At 35.5% G+C, this 27065-nt stretch overlaps 1 protein-coding gene across 1 annotated transcript; it reads right to left on the minus strand.

The window, feature by feature from the left end:
* Window positions 1-27065, minus strand: Hcs (holocarboxylase synthetase-like protein). Its single transcript, XM_085956800.1, has 15 exons — window positions 26926-27065; window positions 25071-25226; window positions 22665-22984; window positions 19498-19636; window positions 18151-18844; window positions 17872-18070; window positions 17535-17659; window positions 16343-16475; window positions 12189-12374; window positions 4764-4910; window positions 2873-2998; window positions 2576-2760; window positions 2381-2481; window positions 1432-1636; window positions 1-336 (listed from the first exon to the last, which is right to left on the minus strand). The coding sequence occupies exons 2-15, from the start codon at window positions 25204-25206 to the stop codon at window positions 150-152; spliced, it is 2883 nt and encodes a 960-aa protein (XP_085812926.1). The 5' UTR covers window positions 25207-25226; window positions 26926-27065; the 3' UTR covers window positions 1-149.

Genomic DNA, 27065 nt, shown 5'->3' on the forward strand with positions numbered 1-27065 from the left:
ACCGCACTGTGAAATACTAGAAGAAGAACATGTCATCTGGTCTTAATGCTACTTGAATAAATGTTCACGGCCGTAATGTACATGTAAAACTGTTTACGTACAATTTACATGTAATGTAAATATGAATGGAGATTGTCAATTAATAATGTTCAAGTTGAAGATTTGGGTGCAATGAGTCCTCTCATCATATCGAAAGAGTTACCATCGGGTCGAAGAGCGATTTCTCCGTTGGGACCCGAAGCCACCAGGTAACCGTTCTCGTCCAGTCCTACAATCTGGCAGCTGAGTGGCTCGCTGCCATTTACTCCTTCCTGAATTATTGCCACCTCTTCATCACTGCAAAAAAACATGGAAATATTCTAAAATATAGACAATAAAGAAGACTGTTTGAAAGAGATGTGCGTGGTTAAATTTATTGGATTATATTTTCCATGAATTAACAATCGCAGATGATACTACGCCAATCACTGCTGACACAAAGAGAACTTACAGAGCTGATACACACGATATAGAAAGAAAGTAGCAAATACAGCCTTCTTATCGATAGGAATAAGACCAAGTTAATGGTTATCGATTGGGCTAACAACCTTCTACCCGCAGCAAGTATACTCCGAAATCTAGAAACATTGGACGAGTTTGTATATCTGGGATTGACCATTAGTGAAAAGGGCGGATGTGAAGCAGAAATAAGAAGGTGCACACAGATTGCGAAAGATGCAATGACACCTCTTACCACTATATTATAAGGATCGAGGAATATCAATTACTTACCATGAAAATGATGCTTGTGCAAACATTATTGTTCTCCATATTTTTGTATGGTGTCGAATAATGGATCCTCAGGGCAAGAGAGCGGAAGGTAAATGATGCCTTCAGAATGTGGTGTTGGTGCCGAATGCTTTGTATTTCTTGGACAGAGCACAGGATGAACCAGTCAACTGCTCTCAACAATATGTCTGAGACGGACATAATATTCTTCGTGGACTGGATAACCTGGAGAATGGTTTTGGGTAGCCTCAAGGTAAGACTAAGCAGTGAACGAACGTAAGTGCACTGGAATGATCATGTGAAAGTATTTACTGGGGGCATACTTCACTCTGCCCCGAGAAAAGCAAAGAACCGAAAGAGGCGGAGAGTCTTGGTTGCTCAGAAGATCTCTGAATTTTAGGGTGGTCACGATCCTCAGCCACGAGGGAACGACCAAGAACATTAGTCTATTCAAGAATTCTTCTTATTGTATGTTTTGTATTACAGATTTTTAATTCAGAATAGATTAATGTTCTAAGTAATTATCTAATGTAATTAAAAATAATGTTCTTGGTTGTAATCATATGGATTTTGATTAGATACAAGCATAATATTTACACATTGTCATGTTGCCAGGATGGTATTGGCTGTCCAACCGAAATGAATAGTTTAATTTCCACTTACGTGTGCAACCAATATTTATAATAGAGATCATAAAGCTCTGTGAAGTTTCCAGTCTTTTGAATTGTTTCGTACATCTCTTCCAAGCGATTGAGGATGTGAGCGAGTAGATTCTCACGCTGCAATGGCGCTAGCTGACTGTTGAACGCCTTTACTATTTTGTTTAAGCATTCTGTGGGGGCCGCATTGTCTAGATTAATGCCAATCCCTAAAAACACAAACACAATTTTAGTTATATATGTACATTGTTGTATTGATGCCAGCTAGTGGATAAAATTAGTTACAATGAAAGAAATGATCAAAGGATCACAATATTGATTACTGTTATTGTCACAATTAAAAGAAAGATCATAAGCGCTCTAATATGTGCTATAAAGGTATTTATTGTCACCGTAAACCCTTCAGACTATCAAGAAACACAAAAGGCCGCCCATATAAAACACTGGTGAGACCAATATCATGTTACGAATCTATTAAGTCAGTGATTCCAAGAAGTTACAGGTGTTTGAGGACCAGGATATTGGATAAAAGCTATGCGGAGGCCAAAACTCATAGAGCTGTAGCAGCGTTAAAAAAAAATGTCAAAACATTGAATTTTGTTTTCGGCTGTCACTGTGTGTTTTTTCCTTTCTTTGTTTGCTCAAAGTTTTGAGATCACTGCAAAGGCCATTCGCAATAAATGAGAGATATCTAAAAAGACTGGTTTCTGAACGGAGCCCGAAACGTTAATAAAAAATGGAAAAGGAAGTACACTATGTGACATACACAAAAAATAATATTATAAACAACTAGGTAATGATCAAAGTCTCAAGGAATTATACATTGTTGGTGTATATGAAAGAACCATAACAGGATGATTACATTTTCGCTATTATGAAATTTATAATATTTTATATTGATAATGAAATTCAATTTGAGGAGCAATGTTATAAAAAATTAATTACAAACTTACCGATGTTAAAAACCATTTGGTTTCCAGTAACGCTAGTGTTAAGGAGAAGACCGCCTAATTTCACAGATCTACTGTAAAATATATCATTGGGCCATTTTATTCTGAAAGAAAAATAAAAATAGTAACTTTATATAATGTTGAATTTATTAATAATTTTTTTAATCATAATATCCAATGAGTGAAAACATCACTAACCTAAGATCGAAATCTTTATAACCGGGAATGTCCCTGATGGCAGAGACTACGGCGACAGCGACCAAATGCTGCATCAAGGAAGCCCTTGATGAGATGTGGCCCTCAGAGAGCGAAGTGTGGACCTCCAGGGAGAACATGAGGCAACCCGGAGGACTGAGCCAAATGTTTCCACCGCGTCCAAGGCCCTAGTAAATTCAACAAAACAATCTTACTAGTCAAGAATTTCCAGAAACATTTATTTTATTTCTAGTTTTTGTTAATTTTTTTGAGTATATTACAGGCATGATTATAATTTACCTTTGTTTGTCGATCAGCTACAACAACTAGCCCGTGCGTTCGAGGCTTCTCGTTCAAAATGTCTTGAGTACTAGATAGGACTTCAGAATATATAACCAATCTTCCGAGATGATTTGTGCGCAGTTCCTAAAGCACAACATAAAAATGAGACATATTTAATAATGTCATGATGATTTGTGTTTAATAACCACAATATGCAATAATAACCTTCCACTTCTGCTGAAATGTCATTAGCATTGTATCCAGAGCTGTTACAACCCCCAAATTTTTCTGGGTTTGGTTGCAGCGGAAACATTGAATGTACAAGTAGGTATTTACCCACTTACAATTAATAATACCTACCTCATTAAAGGTCACGTATCACCTGTTCATCGATTTTAAGGCAGCTTATGATAGCATTAATTGATACCGGTTATACAAAGCAATGCGGGAATTTGAAATTCCGACGAAAATAATTAAACTTGTAGAGATGACAATGACACCAGTACAATGCCGGGTAAAGCTTCAAGCGGAAATATCCGAGCCATTTGTATCACTGAATGGCCTAAGGCAAGGTGACGCTCTGGCATGCCTTCTTTTCAATATTGCGCTAGAAAAGGCGATACGGGATGCAAAGATTGATGCCCGTGGCAGCGGCACGATATTTACTAAGCCTGTGCAGCTGCTGGCGTATGCTGATGATATCGACATCATTGCCATATCAGAATTGGCGCTGAAAAAGGCATTCACAGCACTAGAAGCCTCTGCCAAAAGAATGGGTTTACAAATAAACGAGGCAAAAACTAAATACATGCCTGTCTATGTCACACCACGAGAAGTCGCACCAAAGTTAGATATTGGTGCATACAAGTTTGATACGGTCGACAGTTTCATATACCTTGGATCTCTTGTAACTCGACATAATGATATTACAGAAGAAATCAACAAGAGAATCATGTCTGCAAATAAATGCTACTTTGGTCTGTTAAGACATTTTAAGTCCCGCTTACTATCTCGTCGAACTAAAAGCACTCTTTACAAGACACTTGTCAAGCCAGTGCTCACCTACGCATCGGAAACCTGGACATTAACTCTGCGAAATGAACGAGCCCTGAACATCTTTGAAAGAAAAATTCTCCGCCGTATATATGGACCGATCAGGGATGGCACCAATTGGAGGAGAAGATATAATGCTGAGCTCTATGGGCTGTACGAAGATCGCAGCGCAGTTCAATCAATTAAGATTGGGAGACTGCGATGGCTAGGTCATGTGCACCGTATGCATGACAATGAACCGGCAAAGAGAGTGATGTCTAGCAATCCAATAGGACGTAGAAGAAGAGGGAGGCCAAAGATTCGCTGGTTAGATGGAGCTGCCAGTGACTGCCGTATTCTGGGGGTACCAAATTGGAAAGCGGCCACACTGGATAGGGACAGGTGGAGGGAGCTGTTGGAGGAGGCCAGGACCCACACTGGGTTGTCACGCCCTTATGATGATGATGACCTCATTAAAGGTATGTTATGGTTATTTTAATTTGAAAACTCGAAATATAAGTCCACACTATTTTTTCAAGATATCCTTAACACGTGGGGCATGTGGATACCGCAATTTGTGGTTATTCAAGCACAATGGTAATATATGAATTAATACATTTATTTTTATAAAAGAGGATGACCAAAAATAGTTTAATAAAAATATTACAAAACATTAAAAACAACAAAACCCCTGGAATTTTTAAGGAGTTCCGATTTGCGATATGGATTTCCGATTCGGGTTCACAAGATTCAGAATGGAAGGTTCGAGTTCGAAGATAATTAAGAGTTTGCCAATGTTCCAAGTTTCAGTTACGGATCTACTTCCAGCTCTGATTGTGTGTAATAAAAACCTTTATATCTGCAGAACGATACTCACTTGGAAGTAGTCGAGAGTAGAGAAATGATCGGGACAAGCGTGGAGCAGGAGAGGCGTGAGGGTCTCCGAGGCTGCGGGCGGTTTCTCCTTGGGCTGAACGAGTTGCAGTCGACCCACGCCCACTGACTCCGCCACTTCCAGCTTGCGCTACAATACAACAGTTAATACAGCTATGCATACAACTTCAAAATGACCACCACTGTAGGTTTGCTAACATTTCGATTAATAGATTAATTAAAGAGAGAAAAATATGGAAATCGCAATTGACTGGTTTAAATGTAATTAATTTTTTTATCGATTATAAAATTTTATTTTACTTTTATTCCATATTCACATATAATATTATAGCTAAGGAAAAGACATGTAGGTACCACGAATAAAATAATAATTGAAAATAAAATTAACCTTTTCAATTGGGTTACAATGTACTGCACTGACATCTTGAGTACGCAATTCAGACTAAATAATCTATTTGTAAAAATTTCATCCATCGACTATACTATGGCCAATATCAGTTGCCATCAAGTGAGGCTGTTGTTTTACCGAGAAAAATTACTTGGCGGATCTTTTCACGATCTTTAACTAAAAGTAGTCATTAAGTCTAATATAGTTAGGCAATAGTTTTTAAATAATGGTGGTTTTAGTTCCAAATTCAGCCGGCAAACAACTTCTTATTGTCTGTCTTTAGTTTTTATTATAATAATATTTGTGTAGAATCGAATCAGTAAATACAATGTACAATCAAAGAAATCCCATCTATGCCAGGTATTACTGACATACCAATTCTTTCAATGTAATATATTAAATATATACTTATAGGCATTGGGTGTATAATGGGAATCATGCATATTATTATAATTGGACATCAAAATAAACATAAAAATAATTCAAATGTAATAAAATCTCTGACAATACCTACTAAAGACATCATCAATATATTATTATCAAGTAGAATATTATTTTTATAAAACAATATCAAAAATTGCCAGTGTGAAAGAAAGATTTGAGATGTATCTATTTATTTTTACAATTATTTTTTGTTTTTAACTAAAATCACCCTTACAATACGTAATAAAATTAAATATAAAATATATTTTGCTGTCTTACAATGGATGAGTAACTTTTATTATATGCATTTTAAATTAACATCTATTAAAATAAAATAACACATAATTATAAATTCATTGGCAATGCAATTTTGGAAGTATTATCATGCAAACGTTTGTGAGGACTCTTATACAGAGGTGGATCTAACTACGTGCGTGCAAACATCGACACATTCAAAGCGTATAATTTATATTATTAATTAATTAGATCTCCATAATTATCATACAAAATAATAGATACATACTCATATCACAATTTGTACATTTCATCTATATATTATAGTGAGATACTAAAAAAGTTATTTTTAGTAAATAATGTGCTCCAATCTTATCTATTTCTATGGCTAATTAAATTTCATATGATACTAGAGTGCATAAAAATATCCTACGGTCAACTGAGAGCAGCTCATTTTATATGATGAATTTTGCATTGGATCTACAAAACAGTCTTGATCATTTTGTTAATTATTGTGACGGGAAAAAAATGATATCTATAATAATGTTTTTCATATTGACACAATTAATAGCAATAGGTACAATATGTTTTCTATTGTTTATTTTTAATATCCTGGTTATTTTCAATAGATTGTGAACATTTTCAATAATACTTCGTCATATACAGTGAAACCTCGATTTTACGTTTTTGAAGGGACTGACAAAAAAAACCTTAATACTTATAAAGAAAATGTAAATTATTGGAAATTTAAAAAAAATATATTAAAAAACATGCTTTAGAGAATATCATGTCAAGGTGTGCTTTCCCTTTTTCTAGAATGTTCCTTTCCTCTTTAACTGACAATATTTTCTTTGCTGAGATGTTATTTGAACATGTGTAAACAAAAAAAAAACTTATACAGTCGCAACCTTCATTGGCCACTGCAGACATGTTTATAAATAAAAATGCACACATGCGTCTGGAATTCATTTCAATGATTGAGATGAAGTATTGAATTGAATGTGTTCAAATAAATCGAATTTTTGATATTTCATGCGTAAATTGCAAGAAATAAAAATGTAAAGCTGGGAATTAAATGTACAAAAATGAGACGGGACTGCGGGTGAAATAGCAGGAAAACATGAATTCCCGGCATGTAAATTCGGGGTTCCACTGTAGATTATGTTTTAATAAAAGTAAACTATAACCAAATAAGTATTTGTCTAGAATCCCTGACATTTTTAGATTTTAAATCATTCTGTCAATATTATAAATAGCATAATACTATTGGGTATGTTTTAATTCTATTGTATTGTGTGATAAATGATAATCATAAGTGACTAAATTCTTTTGAATTGAGATAAATGTTAATATGAAAGTAATAGTATTAGTAATTATAAAAAAATATGCACGAATGTTTCAATTCATGCTTTAAACTTTAACCCATAACATAATAGCAAAAAATCGATTTAGAAACCTTTTATGTGGAAAAATTCACCGAAGTGAGATGTTATTAAATTGAAACTTGAAGTGCAAAATAATGAAAAAACTTGAGCATAAAACTGTGCTTCCGAGACAAAAGTCCTTATGTCAGTTTTGTTGTAGCTGAATTTCACTTATCATAGTTTTTAAATTCCAGCCAAGAAGTTCATTGATATTTCTTATTTATTTCCATTATATTAGTTCTCAGTTCATTAAATTCTTGATATTGAATACTATTTAATGTTTTAAATAATAATATTAAGCAATTAAATTGCATGTTTCAAAGACATCTTTCTACAAAATCAATTAATTATACACAAAAAGAGCAGCATTCTGTACGCACAGTAGAATTCAAATTTCATTTGTCAAACTATGACATAATAATTTTGCCCCCAGAACCAGAGGAAATACAATGTCTAAGATAATTATTATGTATAGCTGCGCTGCCAAGTAAAAACAATGTACATATATGCTAACTGGTAAAATGCTCAGGAAATACAAAAATGTATATCCTTCCGTGAGATACTTTCGCCACATAATAAGCTGGGTTCCAATTAATTTATCAGCTATATTATATATACTTATCTGAAAAAAAAATGTCATTTTGTTAAAAATGGCTTGTACAGTGTTGATATTTCGGACAGCCAAATAGCATGAAGGGTTTAATTGTATTATGAAATGTTTGGCAATTTTTACATAAATGGTTTGCTAAGTAAGGCGATGAAATCTCATTGAATATCTTAGGAGTAATCTCATTATAATTTGAAAATAAAAATTGTTTGAAAATTATATATGTACATTCAAATTCAATATTCCTTATCAAAGCACAGACAGAGCCCGGCAATATAGATGCCACACTTATCAGCCGTAGATTAATTAAAAAAAAAAAAAAACAATGAATAAACATAACAGATATACAGAAAGATAGAGAGAGAAAAACAACAGGGAAGCGGGATGCTAAGTAAGAGAGAGAAAGAAAGGAGTGTATAATCTTCGGATAAAGGTGAGTGATCTTACCGCGGGTTTGCATCACGCGGGGAAATGTCCATTGGGGAAACGCCTTTCCCACCACTCCCAATCACCAGCCTTACAACCAACCACGTCACAAATTTATACAAAAGTTAATTTTGTTTATTTGTCGTTGAAGAGTTATAGAGTAAACATAATATGAACGAGAAGACATGAGTAGTATTTCATCAGATGACTACTGAACGAACAAAATAAAATCAATTGAAATTTAACATTATATTGTATTTTGTATATCTTTGCCCACATCAAGGTATTTTTCATATTACAGTATGAAATGGCAAATGGCCAAAGTATTTGCAAGGGCATTGTAAATCATTTTAGGAAAAGTCAATTCATTTTATTGATATTTTAAATTCTTATTATCATTATTAAATTTGTAAAAATGAATAATAAAATAATTTGTCGTATCTTATCACAATGTTAATTATTAATATATTAGCTGCCCTAAATATTCATGTTATTTTAAAATTATCATCATACATGTCAGTAAATTTAGAAAACTTATTTATCGCATGCATTAATCACTAATGGATGTGTTATTAAATGATTTTGACAAAATATGGAAGAATTAGTGTTGTAGCTAAACGCTAAAGGAAAACCATTTCATTTGATGAAACACAGCAATGTTGTACTTTCCCAATAGATACAGGTAAGCTTATTCAACTTTCTCCATGAAAGAACCAGTTATTTATATAATGAGACTATCTATAATCTATAAAAGGTAATTTAATCATAATATTTTGTATTGATTCGACAATTGGAAATTAAAAGAATTTCATCTAAATTAAAACATGTTTTAATAATTACACCATACCATGTGGAAAAGCCAATCATGTCTTCAATCAATTCATTAAAAAAAAATAATACAATATTAAAATTTTCCAAATGAGATTGGTAAAGAAGTATTTAATAACATAAATGTGTTATATTTTTAATGAAAGTAGATAAGATATTAAATTTATTATGATGTCGTGTATAATACAATTCAATATTGGATGAAAAAGAAAATTTGCATGGATTTTTACAACGAGTCTTATACCTAAATGATGAATTTAAGATCTTTCATAGAATTCATTAAATAACCAGTAACAAATATGTTTTCTTGATGGAACGGCATATTATTAGAAACAACTAATGCTTCAAATCTTTTAGTTATAATTTTATTAGTACTTATTCACAATTATTATATTAACATCTGAGACTGAAAAATAAAGTCTCAGGTGGAATACAATAATAATGTGGAATAAATACTAATAAAATTATAACTAAATATTTAGATATTTCTGCCAGATACAAATACATCTAATAAAGAATAACGCACAACAATGCAACCGGCGGGTATCTCTGATCATAGGAAGAATTTGGTACGTCGATCATTAGGTATCTTCAGATTCAGCACAATAAGAATTGCTTATTTAAAATAAATGTAGAGGTATGTACGTGAGACAAAAGAAAGAACATATAAGATAAAAATCAAATCAATAGATTTTAAATAAGTCAATTACATATCATTGTATTGGTCAGTATTAATTTGTTGACTATTTACTGTGACAAAAGAAGCTCTTTGATGATAATAAAACATTGAATTTGATCAAAATAAAAACACATCTAAGCCATTGTCAATCTAGACACAATAGTTTATAAAAATATTTACATAAAGATAATATAATATGATTTAAACGAAACTACTATGTCATCTATGAAATGTAAATTAATAAATCAATAAAACTACCCAACTATGGACACTGAGTTCATGCGATGTTTTTCTAAAAAAATAATCAAAGAATAAATTACAAAGAATATATTATTGCTTGTAGGATTTGTATCTTGTATCCTATACATGTCTCAATGATGCGAATTTGTTGTAGGCTTAGCCTTCTGACGAGTTCATAATATTATTAACTTTATGACCAATTTTGTCTTAAATATTATCAATTTTATAGACCGATTATTGGCAATGTCACAAGATGTAAATGTGGAAAATTTACTGTAAATAAAAATATTAAACAGACATAATATGTAATTATGTATAATCAAGTTTTCGCTGTGCACAGATGGATATAATAATGTGTGTAATATTGAATATTGTATTAGATAATGGCATAAAAGTAATTTTACATTAATTATAATCGACAAAACTTTGATATTGGTCAGTATGACATAAAAATACCATCTGTTTTGTTGAATATCGAATGGCTGAATGATTCCCAGATACATACTTCTGACATTATATTGCCGCATCAAATACATACACATGTTTATCAAAATTTAGACGGAAAAAAAATAAAGTCTAAAAATAATTAATAAAAATGCAGGATAATAATGGATAAAGTGTAACAGTACCTATTCCTTCGACTCCTTACGGTGCAAACAACACAAACATAACAAAACGTTCAATATATATGCATCCATCATGACAGGAAATTTTTAGAACTCTCACAAATATGTAGAATTTTATTAAAGCTACAATTATGTAGGACACGAATGATCACAATTCCGTGTTTTGAATTTATCGCTCAATCTCTCAATTTGTAGTAACGGTTTAAAATAAATCAATGAAATACGGATTCTGAATGGTGGCAGGTTTACAATAAAATTTTAACAACATAATCTATTTACACTTTCGAAGACAGCGTATTAGATGAAAATACGTAGGTAGAATTTTCAATTAAATATTAAATACAAAATTCATTCTATATTATCGAAACCTTTAAAATTGATTGCATTTTCCAGCTTTCTTCAAAGGTCTTCAAGATAGACTACATGCCGTCACGTATGCAGTCAAGGTACAATTTGATTTATAAAGGTAAATTACATAGATATATGAATCGATTGTGTTTTTACGGAAACACTAAAATTGAGAGCAATAGGAAAAGTACATTTGTGTCATGCATAATATATTAAAATAAGCGGTGATGTTAAAGATTTGAGAAATATTAGAAAAATAGCTCATCGGTGTTGAGCTTACAACCTACTACACTCGTGAAAATGAACATATACCAGCAAAACTTTTACGCAAATCAAAACAAATACATTTATATGAAAAATGTTATAGGAGTCGATTATGTTTTGCGAAATGTGTATATTCTTTTGTGTGGGAAGTGTATTAGGTTATATTCAATTACAGAATGTGAATTGATAATGGAATGTAGAGGACAAGCCTACGTCTACGTAACTAAATTATAAGACATAGTAATACATAATAATAATAAATGTTGAATGCAGGGAAACAAATGGAGTCCTCCTGTAATTTTGTGAAGCAATATTTACTAAAACTAACGGGGGAGGGTGTTGATAAGCTGGAAATAGTAAAAACATTGTATTCATATCACTATAGAGGTATGTAATTATAGTTTAGTATTGCTATATCTAAAATAACATAATTATAATGAAAAAGTCTCTAAACACAACACAAGTGTCAAACCTATCCTGCAGACTACATTATAAATAAATAATTAAGTCGGTAAACCTTTTACAATTTATAAAATAGAGGGTAAATTGTTTTATAAACTATTTTTTATATTTTTTCAAAGATTTTTTCTAGTAGGTAGCCCCTGAGGTGTTTTCAAATCATGTATGTTCAATAAAGTAAATTGTTATATTAAATGTTAGACCCATTTGAAATGACATCCTTCATTTTGAAATGTATAAAACATCTTTACAACAAAACAATATTGAACTTCCAAGAATATTTCAATAATTTAATGTTTATCATAAAACAAAACTTAAGGTAAAGGTCTATTTTATTGATTTATTAGCTATCTGAATTAATCCTAATTCTAACTTTTTACCTTTTCTCTCCTCTCAATATTAATCTTATAGTTTCTTAGATTAAAACAAAAAAATTGAAGTTTGCAACAGTTTGCAACGTACCTCATATGTCCCAAGAAAGTAGGCAGGAGTGTAGAGCGTCTCCGAGTTGAGTGACAAGTTGAGAGGCGAGGCAGCTGTAGTGAGGCCGAGCGCCCCCAGAAGTTTACGGAGTACCCCTAGTCTCGCCGTCTCCGCAGCCGTGCCATCGGTACTCAAATATTCACGAGCGTCCAATTCCAAATGGACCTACGAATGATTATTACGATATAGAAACGATTGCAATTCAAAATTATCGAAACTTTAACCTGGAATTTAAAATAATATATTTGGATGGAGCACTCTCAACGAACATTTTCAATAATCCATAGTAGACTATGTTTAACCGGTTCTATGCCTTCAACGAGTTTTCTCACTCTATGAGGCCGTGATCGACAGGCCGCACATACAAATTTCACAGGTAATCTCGTCCGACTTTAAACTCAAATTACTAGCCATTGTCGATTGATTTGCATAATCTAAGTGGACACATTGACGCCAGTAGATGTGTTCATAGCAAAAGTTGGGAAATGCCAAACTGCCAGCAAGTCCCATCTGCTGGCCTCCCCGTGGCGACCTCCGGGCAATGCAGCGTACGCTGTAGCTAACAGCAGGGGGCGAAGGGCGAGTGACCGGCGCCATAAAACTGGCCTTCTGGCTAAGGGAAGGAAATCCCCGACAGAAAAACCTGGTCGAGCCGACCTTCAGGGCCCTCGTGGCTCAGGCCTCGGGAGCGCTGGGCTAATCACCTTGCCTCCTTAAACGAAACAGATTAACAAAACACCTACACAGCAGCCTCGGACGACAACCGGCTCTGTAAAACGACGACCTTGCATGGAAATGGACAATGAAACAGGTAGAGTAATCCTCTCTAACAACTCGAGTATGCGCATTGGGACATATAATGTTCGCACCCTGCGTACCCCCGGAAAGGACCTGCACGCCACACGCATCATGCACACCTATGGTGTGGACATCCTAGGGCTGAGCGAAGTGCGCTGGAAAGGAGCCGGGAGAAAGTTGATTGAGGGTTACTCTATTGTCTACTCAGGTCAGGAGCAATACCATCGCCAGGGAGTGGCAGTGTTGATGTCAAAGAGAGCGGCCCGTTGCCTCGTGAAATGGGAACCAATCTCGGAGAGACTGATACGTGCCTCCTTCAAGACGCCTGGTAGCTCCTTGACCGTCTTTCAGTGCTACGCCCCCACTGAGGATGCCGACGCGCAGACAAAGGATGCTTTTTACGATTCTCTCCACGCGGCAGTCTCCGCCATCCCCCGAAGAGACCGCGTGATTGTAATGGGGGATTATAATGCGAGAGTAGGAGCAGACCCGGTGCTTGGCCCCACGGTGATGGGACGACACGGCCTCGGTGACCCCAACGATAATGGTGAGCGGCTCGTAGAATTCGCCACTCTGAACGAGCTTGCAATCGGAGGCACTGTTTTTCCCCACAAAGACATTCACAAATATACGTGGACGTCTCCTGATGGACGCACGAGGACGCAGATTGACCACTTCTTATACAGCTTGAAGCACCGAAAGGAACTTCTCGACGTGCGTACTTACAGAGGCGCCGATATCCATAGCGATCATGAGTTACTTATTGGAAACATCCGAGTAAAACTCAGTCGCCAGGCGAGGCCTCCAAAGTGCGAACGAATTGACGTTGAGAAGCTCCGACGCCGAAGAATTCGGACCGACTTCGAAACTGCTGTACGAGATAGTGTAGATCGTATCTACGAGCGGCACAAATCTGAATCCGACCTCATTGAGGCGGACTGGAGCCTCATAAAGAGTGCGATTGTGTCGTCGGCTCGTACCGTCCTTGGTACCAGAAGGAGTGAGCAGCCAAAGTGGATGTCTGACGAAACGTGGGTTGAAATTGGTGAACGAGCCAGGCTTAAAGCCCTGAGAGACGAGGAGAGAGACCCCGACCGAACCGAGGACCGCCGGACTGACTACCAGACCCAAGACAGGGTAGTCAAACGATCCGTGCGGTCGGACAAGCGCAATTTTATGAACCGGCAAATTGAAGCGGCAGAGGAGGCAGCAAGCAGAAATGACACCAGGAAACTCTTCCGAATCACCCGTGAAGTCTGCGGCAGGCGACCACCGACTCCCGGAGCCATTCGTGGTCCCAGTGGAGCAATAGAGTCTGACGCAGAATGCGTCAAGAAGATTTGGAAGAATCATTTCTGCGGAGTGCTGAACCGCCCACCCCCCTTGGATCCCTTTGACATATCTGCGGAAGCTTTACTTTTGGACATTCCCCGAGCGACCGACATTTCCGATTGCCCGCCCACGCACACCGAGATAAAATCGGCTGTGAAAAGGCTCAAGAACGGAAAGGCACCGGGGGGAGACGGGATTCATCCTGAATTCCTCAAGTACAGCTTGAGCGCAATCCTGCACCCTATGTTTCATCTGATGACAAAGGTGTGGGAAGAAGAGCGCTGCCCAAGGGACTGGGTGAACGGTGAAATCATCACACTTCTTAAAAAAGGTGACCCTCTAAGCTGCGACAATTACCGAGGCATTACGCTACTCAGTGTTCCGGGAAAGATTTTGGCAAACATCATTTTGATGAGAATAAGGGACCCAATAATGCACGTCCTCAGGAAAAACCAAGCCGGGTTTCTACCTGGTCGAGCGTGTGCAGACCAAATCCACAACCTTCGATGTCTTCTCCAGCAGAGCCATGAGTTGAACAGTCCGATGGCCTGCTGTTTTGTGGATTATGAGAAGGCTTTCGACAGTCCGCACCGCCCCTCCCTCTGGATGATACTGGGAGCATACGGGATCCCTCCCAAGATCATTGCCATAATCAAAAGCCTGCACGAGAATAGCGAATGCTGTGTCAGAATTGGAGACACTGTCACGGAATGGTTCGGGGTCACGACCGGAATCAGACAGGGTTGTGTCCTTGCACCGTTTCTCTTTATCATTCTCTTTGACTTCATACTACGGAAGTCAATACCACCCGACCGAGGCATACCTGTTACCCCCACGGTGAAGCTATGCGACCTGGAATACGCCGATGATGCTGTCCTATTCGACAACTCAATCGAGGGCATTCAAGAGACAATCGACAGGTTGCATAACAACTCCTCTCGCGTTGGTTTGAAAATCAACGCGAAGAAAACCAACGTCTTGTGCAATAGCACCTGTCCTGATCCAGATTTCCCTCTGATTAGCGATGGACAGAGCATCGAGAGCGTCGACAGCTTCAAGTACCTGGGGGTACACATCACGGGAGATGGCATTTTGCAGAAAGAGCTCGCTATCCGAATGGGAATGGCTGGAGCAACATTCAACTCGATGCGAAATGTCTGGGACTCACGATTGTACTCGGTCAAAACCAAATGCCGCCTATTCGACGCTTGCATTCTGACGGTGCTGCTTTACGGTAGCGAATCATGGCACCTTACGAAGGCTCAGAGCAACCGTATACTGAGCTTCGAAAACAGATGTTTGCGACGAATACTGGGTGTGCGGTGGTATGACTTTAGGAGCAACGAGGAGATAAGAGAACGTACCAAGCAGCCTCTCATCACGCTGAAAGTGAAGAGGCGACGTTGGACCTGGCTCGGCCACGTGCTGCGGATGCCAGAAGAGAACTTTAACCTGGCTTGCCTGTTCTTCAAGCCGACCGGATTCCGGCGTCCTGGAAGGCCGCTAAATACAATCTACAGAGTGTATACGGCGGAGCTACGGGATGCTGGTTTGACCTGGAACGAAGCAAGAAGACTGGCGAGCGACAGGGATTCTTGGAGGCGCCGCGTGGTGTCCATATGCTCCAGTTAAGGGGCGGATATGGGCAAAGAAGAAAAAGAAAAAATTAAGCACACAGTGACATCTGTTTGAATAATTATGAAATACTAAGCCATTCAATATGTGTCGTTAAAAATCTGCAACTTGTCAGATACTGCCATAGTAATATCATGAGGCATAGAAAGTTTTTATTAGAGGTCAATTGGTAACTTTGGAAAAGATACTATTTCTTTAAACAGGCTACAAATGAATCTAAAATGCGTGACTAATTTGATCATTCGTCTTATTAACCCCTTTCTCAGTCATAGGTAGAAAACGGTTTTTAATTTATTAACATTACACATTTAGGTACACATATAAGATTGTTAAAAATATATTTGGTTTAATTTAATAATGAATGTAACCTGTGAGAAAACCGCTGTTCCTCCGGAGTGGTCATCGGTTGCTCTGAGAAGCGAAGGAGTGTGCCAAGTCTGCTCCGCAGCCAACACCTCCACACGCAGCACATGATTGCCATGCCCTTTATATTCCGTCGGACTGGAATGCATACAGTGTTGTGCTATTACATGCCATCAATTCTAGTTGACTACTGGTTACATGACTTTATTTTATTTCTTATTACTTATGGATATATAAACCTTTGCGCTATCTGAGCTGTGGTCACAAAGGTATATCTTTTAATACATGATTATGGGGGTCACGCATGACCAGCCATAAATGGAATTGATGTCTAAATGATGGAACATGGGATTAAAAATGTTTTTCATTGTAAAAAATATTTTTATTTGTTTAAATGTCATTTTGATTTCATTTCATCTCAGTGGGAATAAAATAATATATTAAAAAAATTGTCTGTGATACTAGTTAATAAACTATAATAATTTATGGTTTTCCTATTTTAATACACTAGGACAGAGATAGGTTACCCATTTTTCAATGTATGCAAAATATAGTGAGCAAAAATCAATCTATCTAAACATTTAGAAATTAGATTTGACATTATTGTTATTGAAATTGGAAAAAAATGTTAAAAACAACTGGTTTTTGTAAGTAAATCGTACACATGAAACTGTGTTATTAGATATCATCCCTTTAAGAAAAAGAGTTCTGGGAAAGGTTAGGAAGGTGAGTATCAGATGGCATTTGCCAGGAAAGTTTCTATTTTACTGATTTTTTTTACTATATTTTAATTTTTGAATTAGCGAAAGGATTGCCCACATCTGCACTAGAGCATATAAAATTGAAAAGTATCAGGTACAGGGGTCCTCATTATCCGAGAATAATTGGTACCGAAAAAATACTTCTCAAAGCGAATAATCTTAAAATGGAGACCAAAATTACTTAGTAAATGGGTTTAATTGGGACATGTTTAAAAAGAAAAATACACATGAGCAAGACAGAAATGGCGTAGGAATGTGGGATAGTTGACGACTGTGCGCTATTGCATTTGTATTTTTTATGTGTTTTTATAGTTTTTTTTGCATTTGTCTGCAAATTCGTAACTGTGAAAACTCGGATAATGGGGACCCCCGGTATATCATTGCTGTGTGTAACAAAATAATTAAAAATAAACTCATGACAATAATTATCACTTACTGAGTTGCAGGCGTAGCGGAAAATTGTCTTTTTGCCGGTGACGCTTGATAACAGAAGACGTGATGGAGTAACTTTACAGACCGCCATTTTTCATATGTGAAACTAACAAGCTCTCTCTCACGCACCTGAAAATTACAGAATATTTCTCGATATGTAAAATCTATATAACCATTACCTAAATAAAGTGAGAGTTGGTGAAATATCTATCTTTTATTTTAATACTAGGTGTATTTGATGAACTATTTAAACTGCCATACAATACTTCCAGTTTCAATTTGCCCAATAACTATGAATTCATATATTTGAAATATGTATAAGAGATTAAAGCAGCACCTACCTCGGCAGTACGGTAATACGGCAACACAGTGAGAAGTAAATCGGAACAAAGAGATAAAACTTGCGCCCCTCCGAGCAGGGCATTTAGTAAAGCGGCAGACGCTCGAGGCGGAAGAGCTCCCCCAGCAACCAGAAGAGCTGATCCGGCAGGCCCCGCTGCTTCCAATGAACTCTCGTCGCCCGTGCAGTACACGGCATATCTGTAGAAGCATTCATACATTATAAAATACTATCTATCGTGCGTAGGAACAAAACAACATAGTAAATTAATATAACTTTCCTATCGGAATCCAGGACGCTTCTCAACGATCTGGCAATATTCTCTCTGGTGACAGCGCTGTCGGAATAAACCAAAACATTGGGCGGCCTCACCGTGGGCAGGATGGGACAAGAAGCCCCGCCTTTGTTGCATTTCTCTGCGGCCGAGATCGGTTCATCGAGAAGAGACGATCTGGAGCTTGCCTTTTTACCCATGGTCTTCGTGACGGTCTTCTTATGAGAAACCGTAGTTTTAGATTTACTAGATACCGTGACCGTTTTCGGCTGCGCTTTTTCAGGCAGCGATTTATTGTTTAGTTCTAATTTTAAATCGGATTTGCGAGAAGTGAGCGGCACTTGTTTCATGTGTTCTTGAATGTCTCCATTCCCCTCGCTTTTATGTTCAGACATTGCAACGCCACCAGCAACATCATGAACACTTTTGACTGCCTCGCAGTCAGGTTCGATGTTTCCATTTCCGGTAATATCCATTGAATCGCTGTGTATGACTATGCTTATTTCTTTGGTGTGGTTCGTTTGATTTTGCTTCGGTGCCTGATCGACGGGTGAAGGTTCAATTGGTATATTATTGGTAATGTTTTCTAAGGTCGAGATAAATCGGGTTCTGTGGCGTGGGGAACCGTGAACGGTTGCCCTTGAAACGGTTACGCTTTCCTGTTCCGTCAACGGAATCGGTGCTCCTTCAAACTTCACAGCTGAAAACATATTGATTTTTTAAAACTTAGTATTAAATTGGAGTTAGTTAACTTACTCTTATACTCGAATAACAACTATGTAATAGAAAACGTCTGCATTCATTTCATGCTCTCGTGGAATATACATTGGATATAAAATATAAGTAGAAAAATAGACGGAGACAAAAATTCCATTCATCATGTGAAGGTTTGGGATAAAAATAGTGTTAACCCTCATTTTGGTTAAAATTGAGTTTAGTATAGGTAACATTTTTAAGAATCGCCTCTAAACTATTTGTAAAATAACTGTTTTAAATAAGCCGATAAGGGTGTTTTTAGTCTGCAGTATTTTTTTATCTAAAAATATTTCAAAAAATATCTTGAGGAAGAAAAGTGTCAACGATTGGCTGCCGGCAGGTGAAATGTACTACGGTATTTCCAAACACTTAAAATTTCCAAAACAAGATTTTATATTTATTTCTTTACTTAGTGATGAGGCTTGATCCTGTTTTATCCTGAGCCCTAAAAGTTCCTATATTATAAAATATATTATGTTAGCACAGATATTTAATCGTGACTGCAAATTTTTTAAATAGATTGAATTTGGATTTAAAAAAAATGATTTAATGCCGATTAGTAAAGTAGTCGGTTGATTAAAAGTATCCATATCTCACTTTGCAATCTTTGGAGTGGTCCCTCGTAGCTCATGAAGGAGGAGGCTAGCAAGGCGAGGCTGGGAATGTCACCGCGAAGCGCCAATGCCAAATGAGATCCAGCCACCCGCCACGCCAGCACTTTCCACGGTTCGCTCTCCTGATTACAACAATCAGCAAATCAATAAAAACGCAACATTGTTGCAATATATTTGATAAAAAAAGGTCATCTTGTGATACAGCATACAAAAATATCATTCAATTTAATTTATTTTGTTGACTTTAATTCACTGATACTAAACAAATAAACAATTTTGATAACATATTAAAAAAACTAGATACAAGATAATGATTTTTATACAATGTATACATTATGGCAGTGGGTCCCAAAGTGTGTGCCAATATTTTCATAAAATCTTCACTGAAATGACATACTCGTACATGGTTTTTAACTATTCAAATGCCATTACATGCTGAGTTTTTACTTTAATTAGAGAGAGTATTATGAGTTTTTAGTATAACACCTGTCTGTAGCCAATTCTGCAATACTTTTAGTGTGCATGAAAGCCACAGAAAATTAATATTCTGTATGTTGGAGCATTATTTATATCTTTTGAGGATTAAGTAATACAGATATGCCATTATATTATTTTTCCGACTGTTCATCGAAATATTCTAAATAATTGTCTGCCTATCAATATAAATACAATAATTAACAATTTATTTTCTTCCACTGGCTACATTTGCATCCTAATGCAAATGTTTTCAGTCGACCATGTTTCATTTTTGGTCATAATGGTCAATGCATGCATGTAATTTTTTTCACATTCAAGTTTCAAGGTTTATTTATCTAGGCAAAGTTTTCTTAAGGGCCCACATGCGCCACGTAGGTCAAAATGGAGGTTTTATGGTATTTTCAGAGCATAAGCCTGGACATTCCTTAAACGTTTTGCTGGAATGAAATGCCAATATAAATTCTTTCGACCATGTCCGATCCTAATAGGATCATATGGGCCTCCACAGAGTGGAGGTTTGTATTGACAGATTTTTGTTTTTACGAGAAATGGATGTCAGCCACTTTCTCAACCTATTAGGTCCATACTCTGACTCATACACAAATTGAAAAACAATATGTTTACTTGCCAGACCCAGGATTTGAACCTGGGACCCTCGACTCTATAGGCCGGCATTTAAGCCACACGGCCAGCGTGGGCGTGTTTCAAAAAAATACTACTTTATTCTTAGGTCAATAATTATAAATGTCCATGGTCTGAAAATACCATAAAATCTCCATTTTGACCTACGTGGCGCATGTGGGCCGTTAAACACCCTTGGTCGAAATAGATTTGTTCTCTCATGCAAACCGGTTTGACATTTTTTGTGCACATGTCTGAAACGAAAAGAGAGCATTGAAGCTTGACACTCCTGACAAATAAGTCTATCTTATAATTTTTGAAAGTAATTCAATGCTTTTGTTTGCATTGGAGTAAGGAGGCAAGCGATGTATTATTTATATTCTCTTCGAAGAAATTTTCTTAAATATTATATTAAATCAATATATTAAGGGGGGACATGCTCGTCGAAGGTCAAAATTGAGTTTTTATTGTATTTTCAAACCATGATCCTGGACACTCCTTAAATGTTGTAGATAATCTATTTATATAATTTTGAAGCCTTATTATCCTTTATAGTTATTTTAAACATTTGATGACTGCATAAAGTATTTTTGTTACATAAAATAGTATTCTTTTAAACCTCTCGCTCTAATGTTTCAGAATATAGTCATATTTCGGTACATAACTGTGCAGTGGTGTTAAGATTTTTTACATTTATTAATTTTTAAACGCATTTATAAAACCATTAGTATAATTTATTATGAGATAATTTTTGTAAAATATTCACGATAAAAAATTATGTTGATAATCTCTGTGATCCCAAATTTGACAAGAATTAGGCATTTTATTATTCAAAAAATCGGCAAGATTAACACATTTGAAGATGATTCTAAAGATACTTATTATAAGCTATGTCTTTGACCATTCAAGTGTGATAAAGATCTTATGAATAATGATTGCTTTATAATAATTATTGACCTAAGAATAAGGTGGTGTTTTTTTGAAATACGCCATTTCTTTTGTCATTCCCCAGTGGTTAAGCTAAAACATACGGCCGTAGCCATAAGTTGACAAACTATAATTGAAGTAGGGAGTAAAATGATATAAACGCGCGTGTTTGAACATGTACCGTTAAAAAAAAAAAAAAAATTCGGTTAGGTACATGTTCAAACACGCGCGTTAACATAATTTTACTCCCTACTTTAATTATAGTTTGTCAATTTATGGCTACGGCCGTATGTTGTAGCTTAACCACTGGGGAATGACAAAAGAAATGGCGTATTTCAAAAAAACACTACCTTATTATTAGGTCAATAATTATTATAAAGCAATCATTATTCATAAAATGTTTATCACACTTGAATGGTCAAAGACATAGCTTATAATAAGTATCTTTAGAATCATCTTCAAATGTGTTAATCTTGCCGATTTTTTGAATAATAAAATGCCTAATTCTTGTCAAATTTGGGATCACAGAGATTATCAACATAATTTTTTATCGTGAATATTTTACAAAAATTATCTCGTAATAAATTATACTAATGATTTTATAAATGCGTTTAAAAATTAATAAATGTAAAAAATCTTAACACCACTGCACAGTTATGTACCGAAATATGACTATATTCTGAAACATTAGAGCGAGAGGTTTAAAAGAATACTATTTTATGTAATAAAAATACTTTATGCAGTCACCAAATGTTTAAAATAACTATAAAGGATAATAAGGCTTCAAAATTATATAAATAGATTATCTACAACGTTTAAAGAGTGTCCAGGATCATGGTTTGAAAATACAATAAAAACTCAATTTCGACCTACGACGAGCACGTGGGCCATTAAACAAATTTTATTTCACCATGCACTAATGAAAAATGAAGATTCTGCTCATTACTGGCACTTCCTTGTTAAGATTATTATAAGTTCATTTGTCACTTTGGCCATTAGTTGGCATTATTCTGAGCCATACGATAGCAATTTAAACCTCCGAGCATGAGCCAATGTTGTTTGACTTGTAATAAGGAATCAAATATTTTCTACTGACGACCTTTCAACATTATCTTGATGACTTACAGGCAATATATTTATCTCTTCCGAATGATCGCCGCCGAGGTTACATTCGAGTAGGACGCTCACTTCTTCTAAATCACTAGCTGCACTGCTTGAAGTCCCAGGACGGCTTCCGCATTCCAGTAACTTCATAGAAGTCCTACCGACGTTGGGCAAGAGAGCCAAGCGTGCGGGAGACAGGGGGGGAGCCCTCCACGATGAAAGACAGAGGCGTGGTGTTGGGCGAAGGGAACAAGCACATGCTGACCCATTTACTTCTAATATTTCAGAAATGTGAGCTTCTTTTGGAGCCACGCACAAAGATGAACAGGCCCTGGAGCATTCTGCAACGATAACAGTTAAAAATAATTATTTGGGTATTATACCTTTGATTAATACTGATTTAGATACAGCACAGTTAATTGATTCATTACTAAGTAGAGATTACCATGTCCGTATAAGATACGGAAGAAAATTATACAGAAATACACAATGAAGAAATAGACTAATTTGTTTTATCAATTATTCGATTTATATGCACACACATCTCTGCCCGCACCTCACTTCATATTATTGGAAATCATTGATGAAAAATTTATTTGATTTCTATGTGTGCGCTTCTCAAACCCTATGCCTCACCTCTTCTGTTCCAAGTGTGTTATATTCGAGAAGTTTATTTGGAGATTTTGAAAATCGAAATAAGTTGGTATCAATAATGTAGTCGATAAGCTGTGCAAATTTCATCGATTTTGGTCCAGTAATTTTTGAATTAAAAGCCGACAAACACTAAATATTATACTAGACTATACTAATACCAAAAATCTATTTACTAGATACAAAAAAAAATGCTGTGGTGTATATATTAATGTTTTGGTATTTGTGAAAACTATTGCTATTGAAATAATATAAAGGAAGTAGAGAGTTTAAGTATGGAAAAAAATAGGTCATGGGCGACCCCGGACACTTTTTAATATATGTGTACATTTTTTTTTGTCGTAACATTACAATATAAAAATACAGTTACCATTAATTGCATTCAAATTTATAAGGTTGATAAATTAAATCAATAAAATAAAAATGTCAAAAAGGTGAGGAGATATATTATAATTATGTCTGGTTGCATGTAAACAAGCTATCTTTTATGCTGATTTTTCACTCCACTTTCACAATCACTTCTATGGGATGATTTTCAATGTTTTAAGAATTTTGCTAGTTATAAGAATAATAAAGAATATGTAGAATAGGTATGTCCAATTTCAAATATGCTGTGGTTTACTATTCAGAATCAAAACTTTCGGTGCTCTGCCACACTCATATTGTCATTTTTTAACATAAACAAACATATTATAATATATATTGGCTGAGGACACATTCCAAATTAAATAATTTACTTGTCTTAGACCATCACAAAGATGGTCACTCATTGCACTCATCGTCAAACCATTCTCCTCGTGTGCAAAAGCCTATCGCTCGACGGTAAGGGTAAACTACACCTCAGTTTAATGCACGAGGATTCACAAATTCTTTTTCTCTCACCCTTGCAGCTGGCCGCGAGTGATTCAATACGACGAGGTCACGCGAGCTTCCTCATGGTTAATTTTAGAAGGAATGGTTCCCCTTCAAAATCACTTTTTTTAGACCATGTCTGATCCTATAGGATCATATAGGCCTACACAGAGTGGAGGCTTTTGTTTTCACGAGAAATGAATGTTAGCCACTTGCTCAACCTATTAGGTCCTTACTCTGACTTCAAACACAAATTGAAAAACAATATGTGAATTTCCCAGACCCAGGATTCGAACCTGGTTCCCGCAATATTATAAGCCGACGCGCAAGCCGCTCGGCCATCGTAGGCGTAACAAAATCATCAGCATCACAATGAAATCATATTATAATTACATCTGAATATTTCGCTAATAGCTTTTAACATTTTTATGGTTCTTTTCTTATGGGGCCTATGGTACGATCGACCAGTCAAACGCGATTGATGCGTTGGTCATGCTGTTAACCATTGTAAAAAAAGGGGTGATAATGTACGGATAATGACTGTAGTCAATATACTTAGACCAGCATTTACAATCATATGTTTATCGCTATACTCAAAGTGCGAAGTGTTTGGGTATGGGAAATGTACCTGGAAGAGTGTATATTGTAAGGTGTTCTACGGGCGGGGTAAATGTGGAAGTCAGTGACACCTGCTAGATTTTGTTAACCCCGCCTATATTTTTTTTTCAAAATGGACCCACCTGAACAATATTTGTGTGCGCACCTGAAAGTCAGTGATGGTGGGATTAAGTCATTCTGCTAACTTCTATTCTCCATTCTGATAAGGAAAGGGATACATGTGTTTGTCAGATGTCTAGTTGCAGGGGAAGTACCAATGTATTTTTTGTATTACAGCAGTGAATGAATAGGGAAGAAGCTACAAACCTTCAATATCTTCTGGTACTTTATAAAAGACGACACAAGAATCAGCAGATATATGCTCCAAAAGTTTTGTTCTGATCGACCGTAACTGCCACGCTTTCAACCATGTTGCTATCATAACAAAAAATGTTAGAAACATGCTTTGGCGTGGTCAGAAACCTAAAACAAGGAATTTTATTAAATAAGTATAGGTTGTATTAGAGATGATAAAAAGTCATACTTTGTCATAATAATATGGAGAACATAAAGTAGGTATTAAATTACGTTAACCGATCTTTATTAATTAACTTTTTATGTAATTTAATGTCATTTAATATGTCAGTAAACTTATGGCGTGAGTTGGTAAAGCAGTCCTCTATAAAGCCATGGGTTGCGAATTTAATTCTGCAGCTGGACAAAAAAATACATGTTGTTTTTTCAATACAAGTTTCATCCAGTGCACTTACCCAATGGGTTGGGTGAATGGTTAAAAAAATCATTACCACCCTGTGGACACCCGTATACTCAGTTTTTTTCGCCGACAGCATTGAAAAAGTATCTACGCATATGGTTGAAATTGCATGTAAAAAATTCAAGCTTTGTGATGTAGGCAGCTAAGCACTTCATTACAATAAACAACTTCTTTTGTAGTTTATGAATGCCATGCTTGTTTCGGGGATTTTTACGATGGTTTTCAGATTTCTTATGTTCTATGCTTAAATAGAATGTGGTGCGAAAAATGTTATATAACAATATAACGAGTAATGCTTATAACAAGCAAATTAAGTCAGTCCTATCTTCCTCGTAATAACCAAGTTCGGTTTGTATTCAATAGATGACAAATAAATTAATATTTGAAACCGCATAAGTCACTAAAGCATTGTGTCGTGGAAAAGGTCTATAAGTAGCATTTAAACTTTTTGCTAGATACCTACTTAGAATTTTATATTATACAAGTATACATTTAAACCTTTTCACCGCTGTGAAAATATTACTAGGTAGGTACCCGTATGCAGGCTATTTTCGTAATAAAATAAATCACTTTAAAATTAATAAGTATGCAAAAAATTATGAAAATTTGTGAAATTTACTAAATCAGCATGTTTCTAGGGGGACTTTTGCGAATATTTTCACGCCAAAATGATAAATATTGTTTTGAAAATACATACAAACAAACAGACAACATACTATATACTGATAATGATGATGCGAGTTAACTCATTTATAGCACACTCTAGGTTAATCTACACTACATTCTGTGGATGGTAACATGACATTCTTATGTACCAATTAAATAATTTAGGACCTAACACTAAAAAAAACCTTGTGTAGTGATATTATTGGTTTGATAACAATCATACGATGGCATTAATATATCTGTATTACAAAATTATTTTCTTGATATTGCCAAATGATTATCGAGGTAGGTAATTACCTACCTACTTTCTTTAAATTTATCTAAAATTTAAAAATCTTAGCATATAAAACATAGGTAAGTACTTAGGCTGAATCACCCAAGAAAAACTAATGTTACGTATATATTTATGAACACTATAAAAAGTAGTTGAGTCATTGAGAAGGGTAATAATTTATTTATTTTAATTTTCAAATAATATTTTAACATCTACTGGCAAAATTAAAAGACCTCGCCAAAAAATCAATATATTGAATAAAAGTGTCATTCAATAGATTTCCTAGATATTAACAGAAATACACGTACTAGTGTAGTTTTATAACTGAGTATAGCACGATTGTAATTTGTAATATACATTTTACGGACGTTCTAGAAAAATACATAAAAAAACATTTTCTAAAAACTATATTACGTATAAGAAAATTAAAGCGCTTAATATGAAAGAAATTATGACTTAAACCATACTTCTCGATAATGTGGCTGGCATAAATTAAACCATGTTACTGATGTACGATGTAAATTAGTATAAAAAAATATAAAACACAAAATGTATTAATTAATTTTCAGTCAGTGACAGATATTTTAATCAGTATACAATCTGTAAT

Source organism: Rhyacophila brunnea, unplaced genomic scaffold, assembly GCF_057557595.1.
Source record: "Rhyacophila brunnea isolate RB1 unplaced genomic scaffold, BYU_Rbru_1.0 scaffold_6, whole genome shotgun sequence".
Lineage (NCBI taxonomy): Eukaryota > Metazoa > Arthropoda > Insecta > Trichoptera > Rhyacophilidae > Rhyacophila > Rhyacophila brunnea.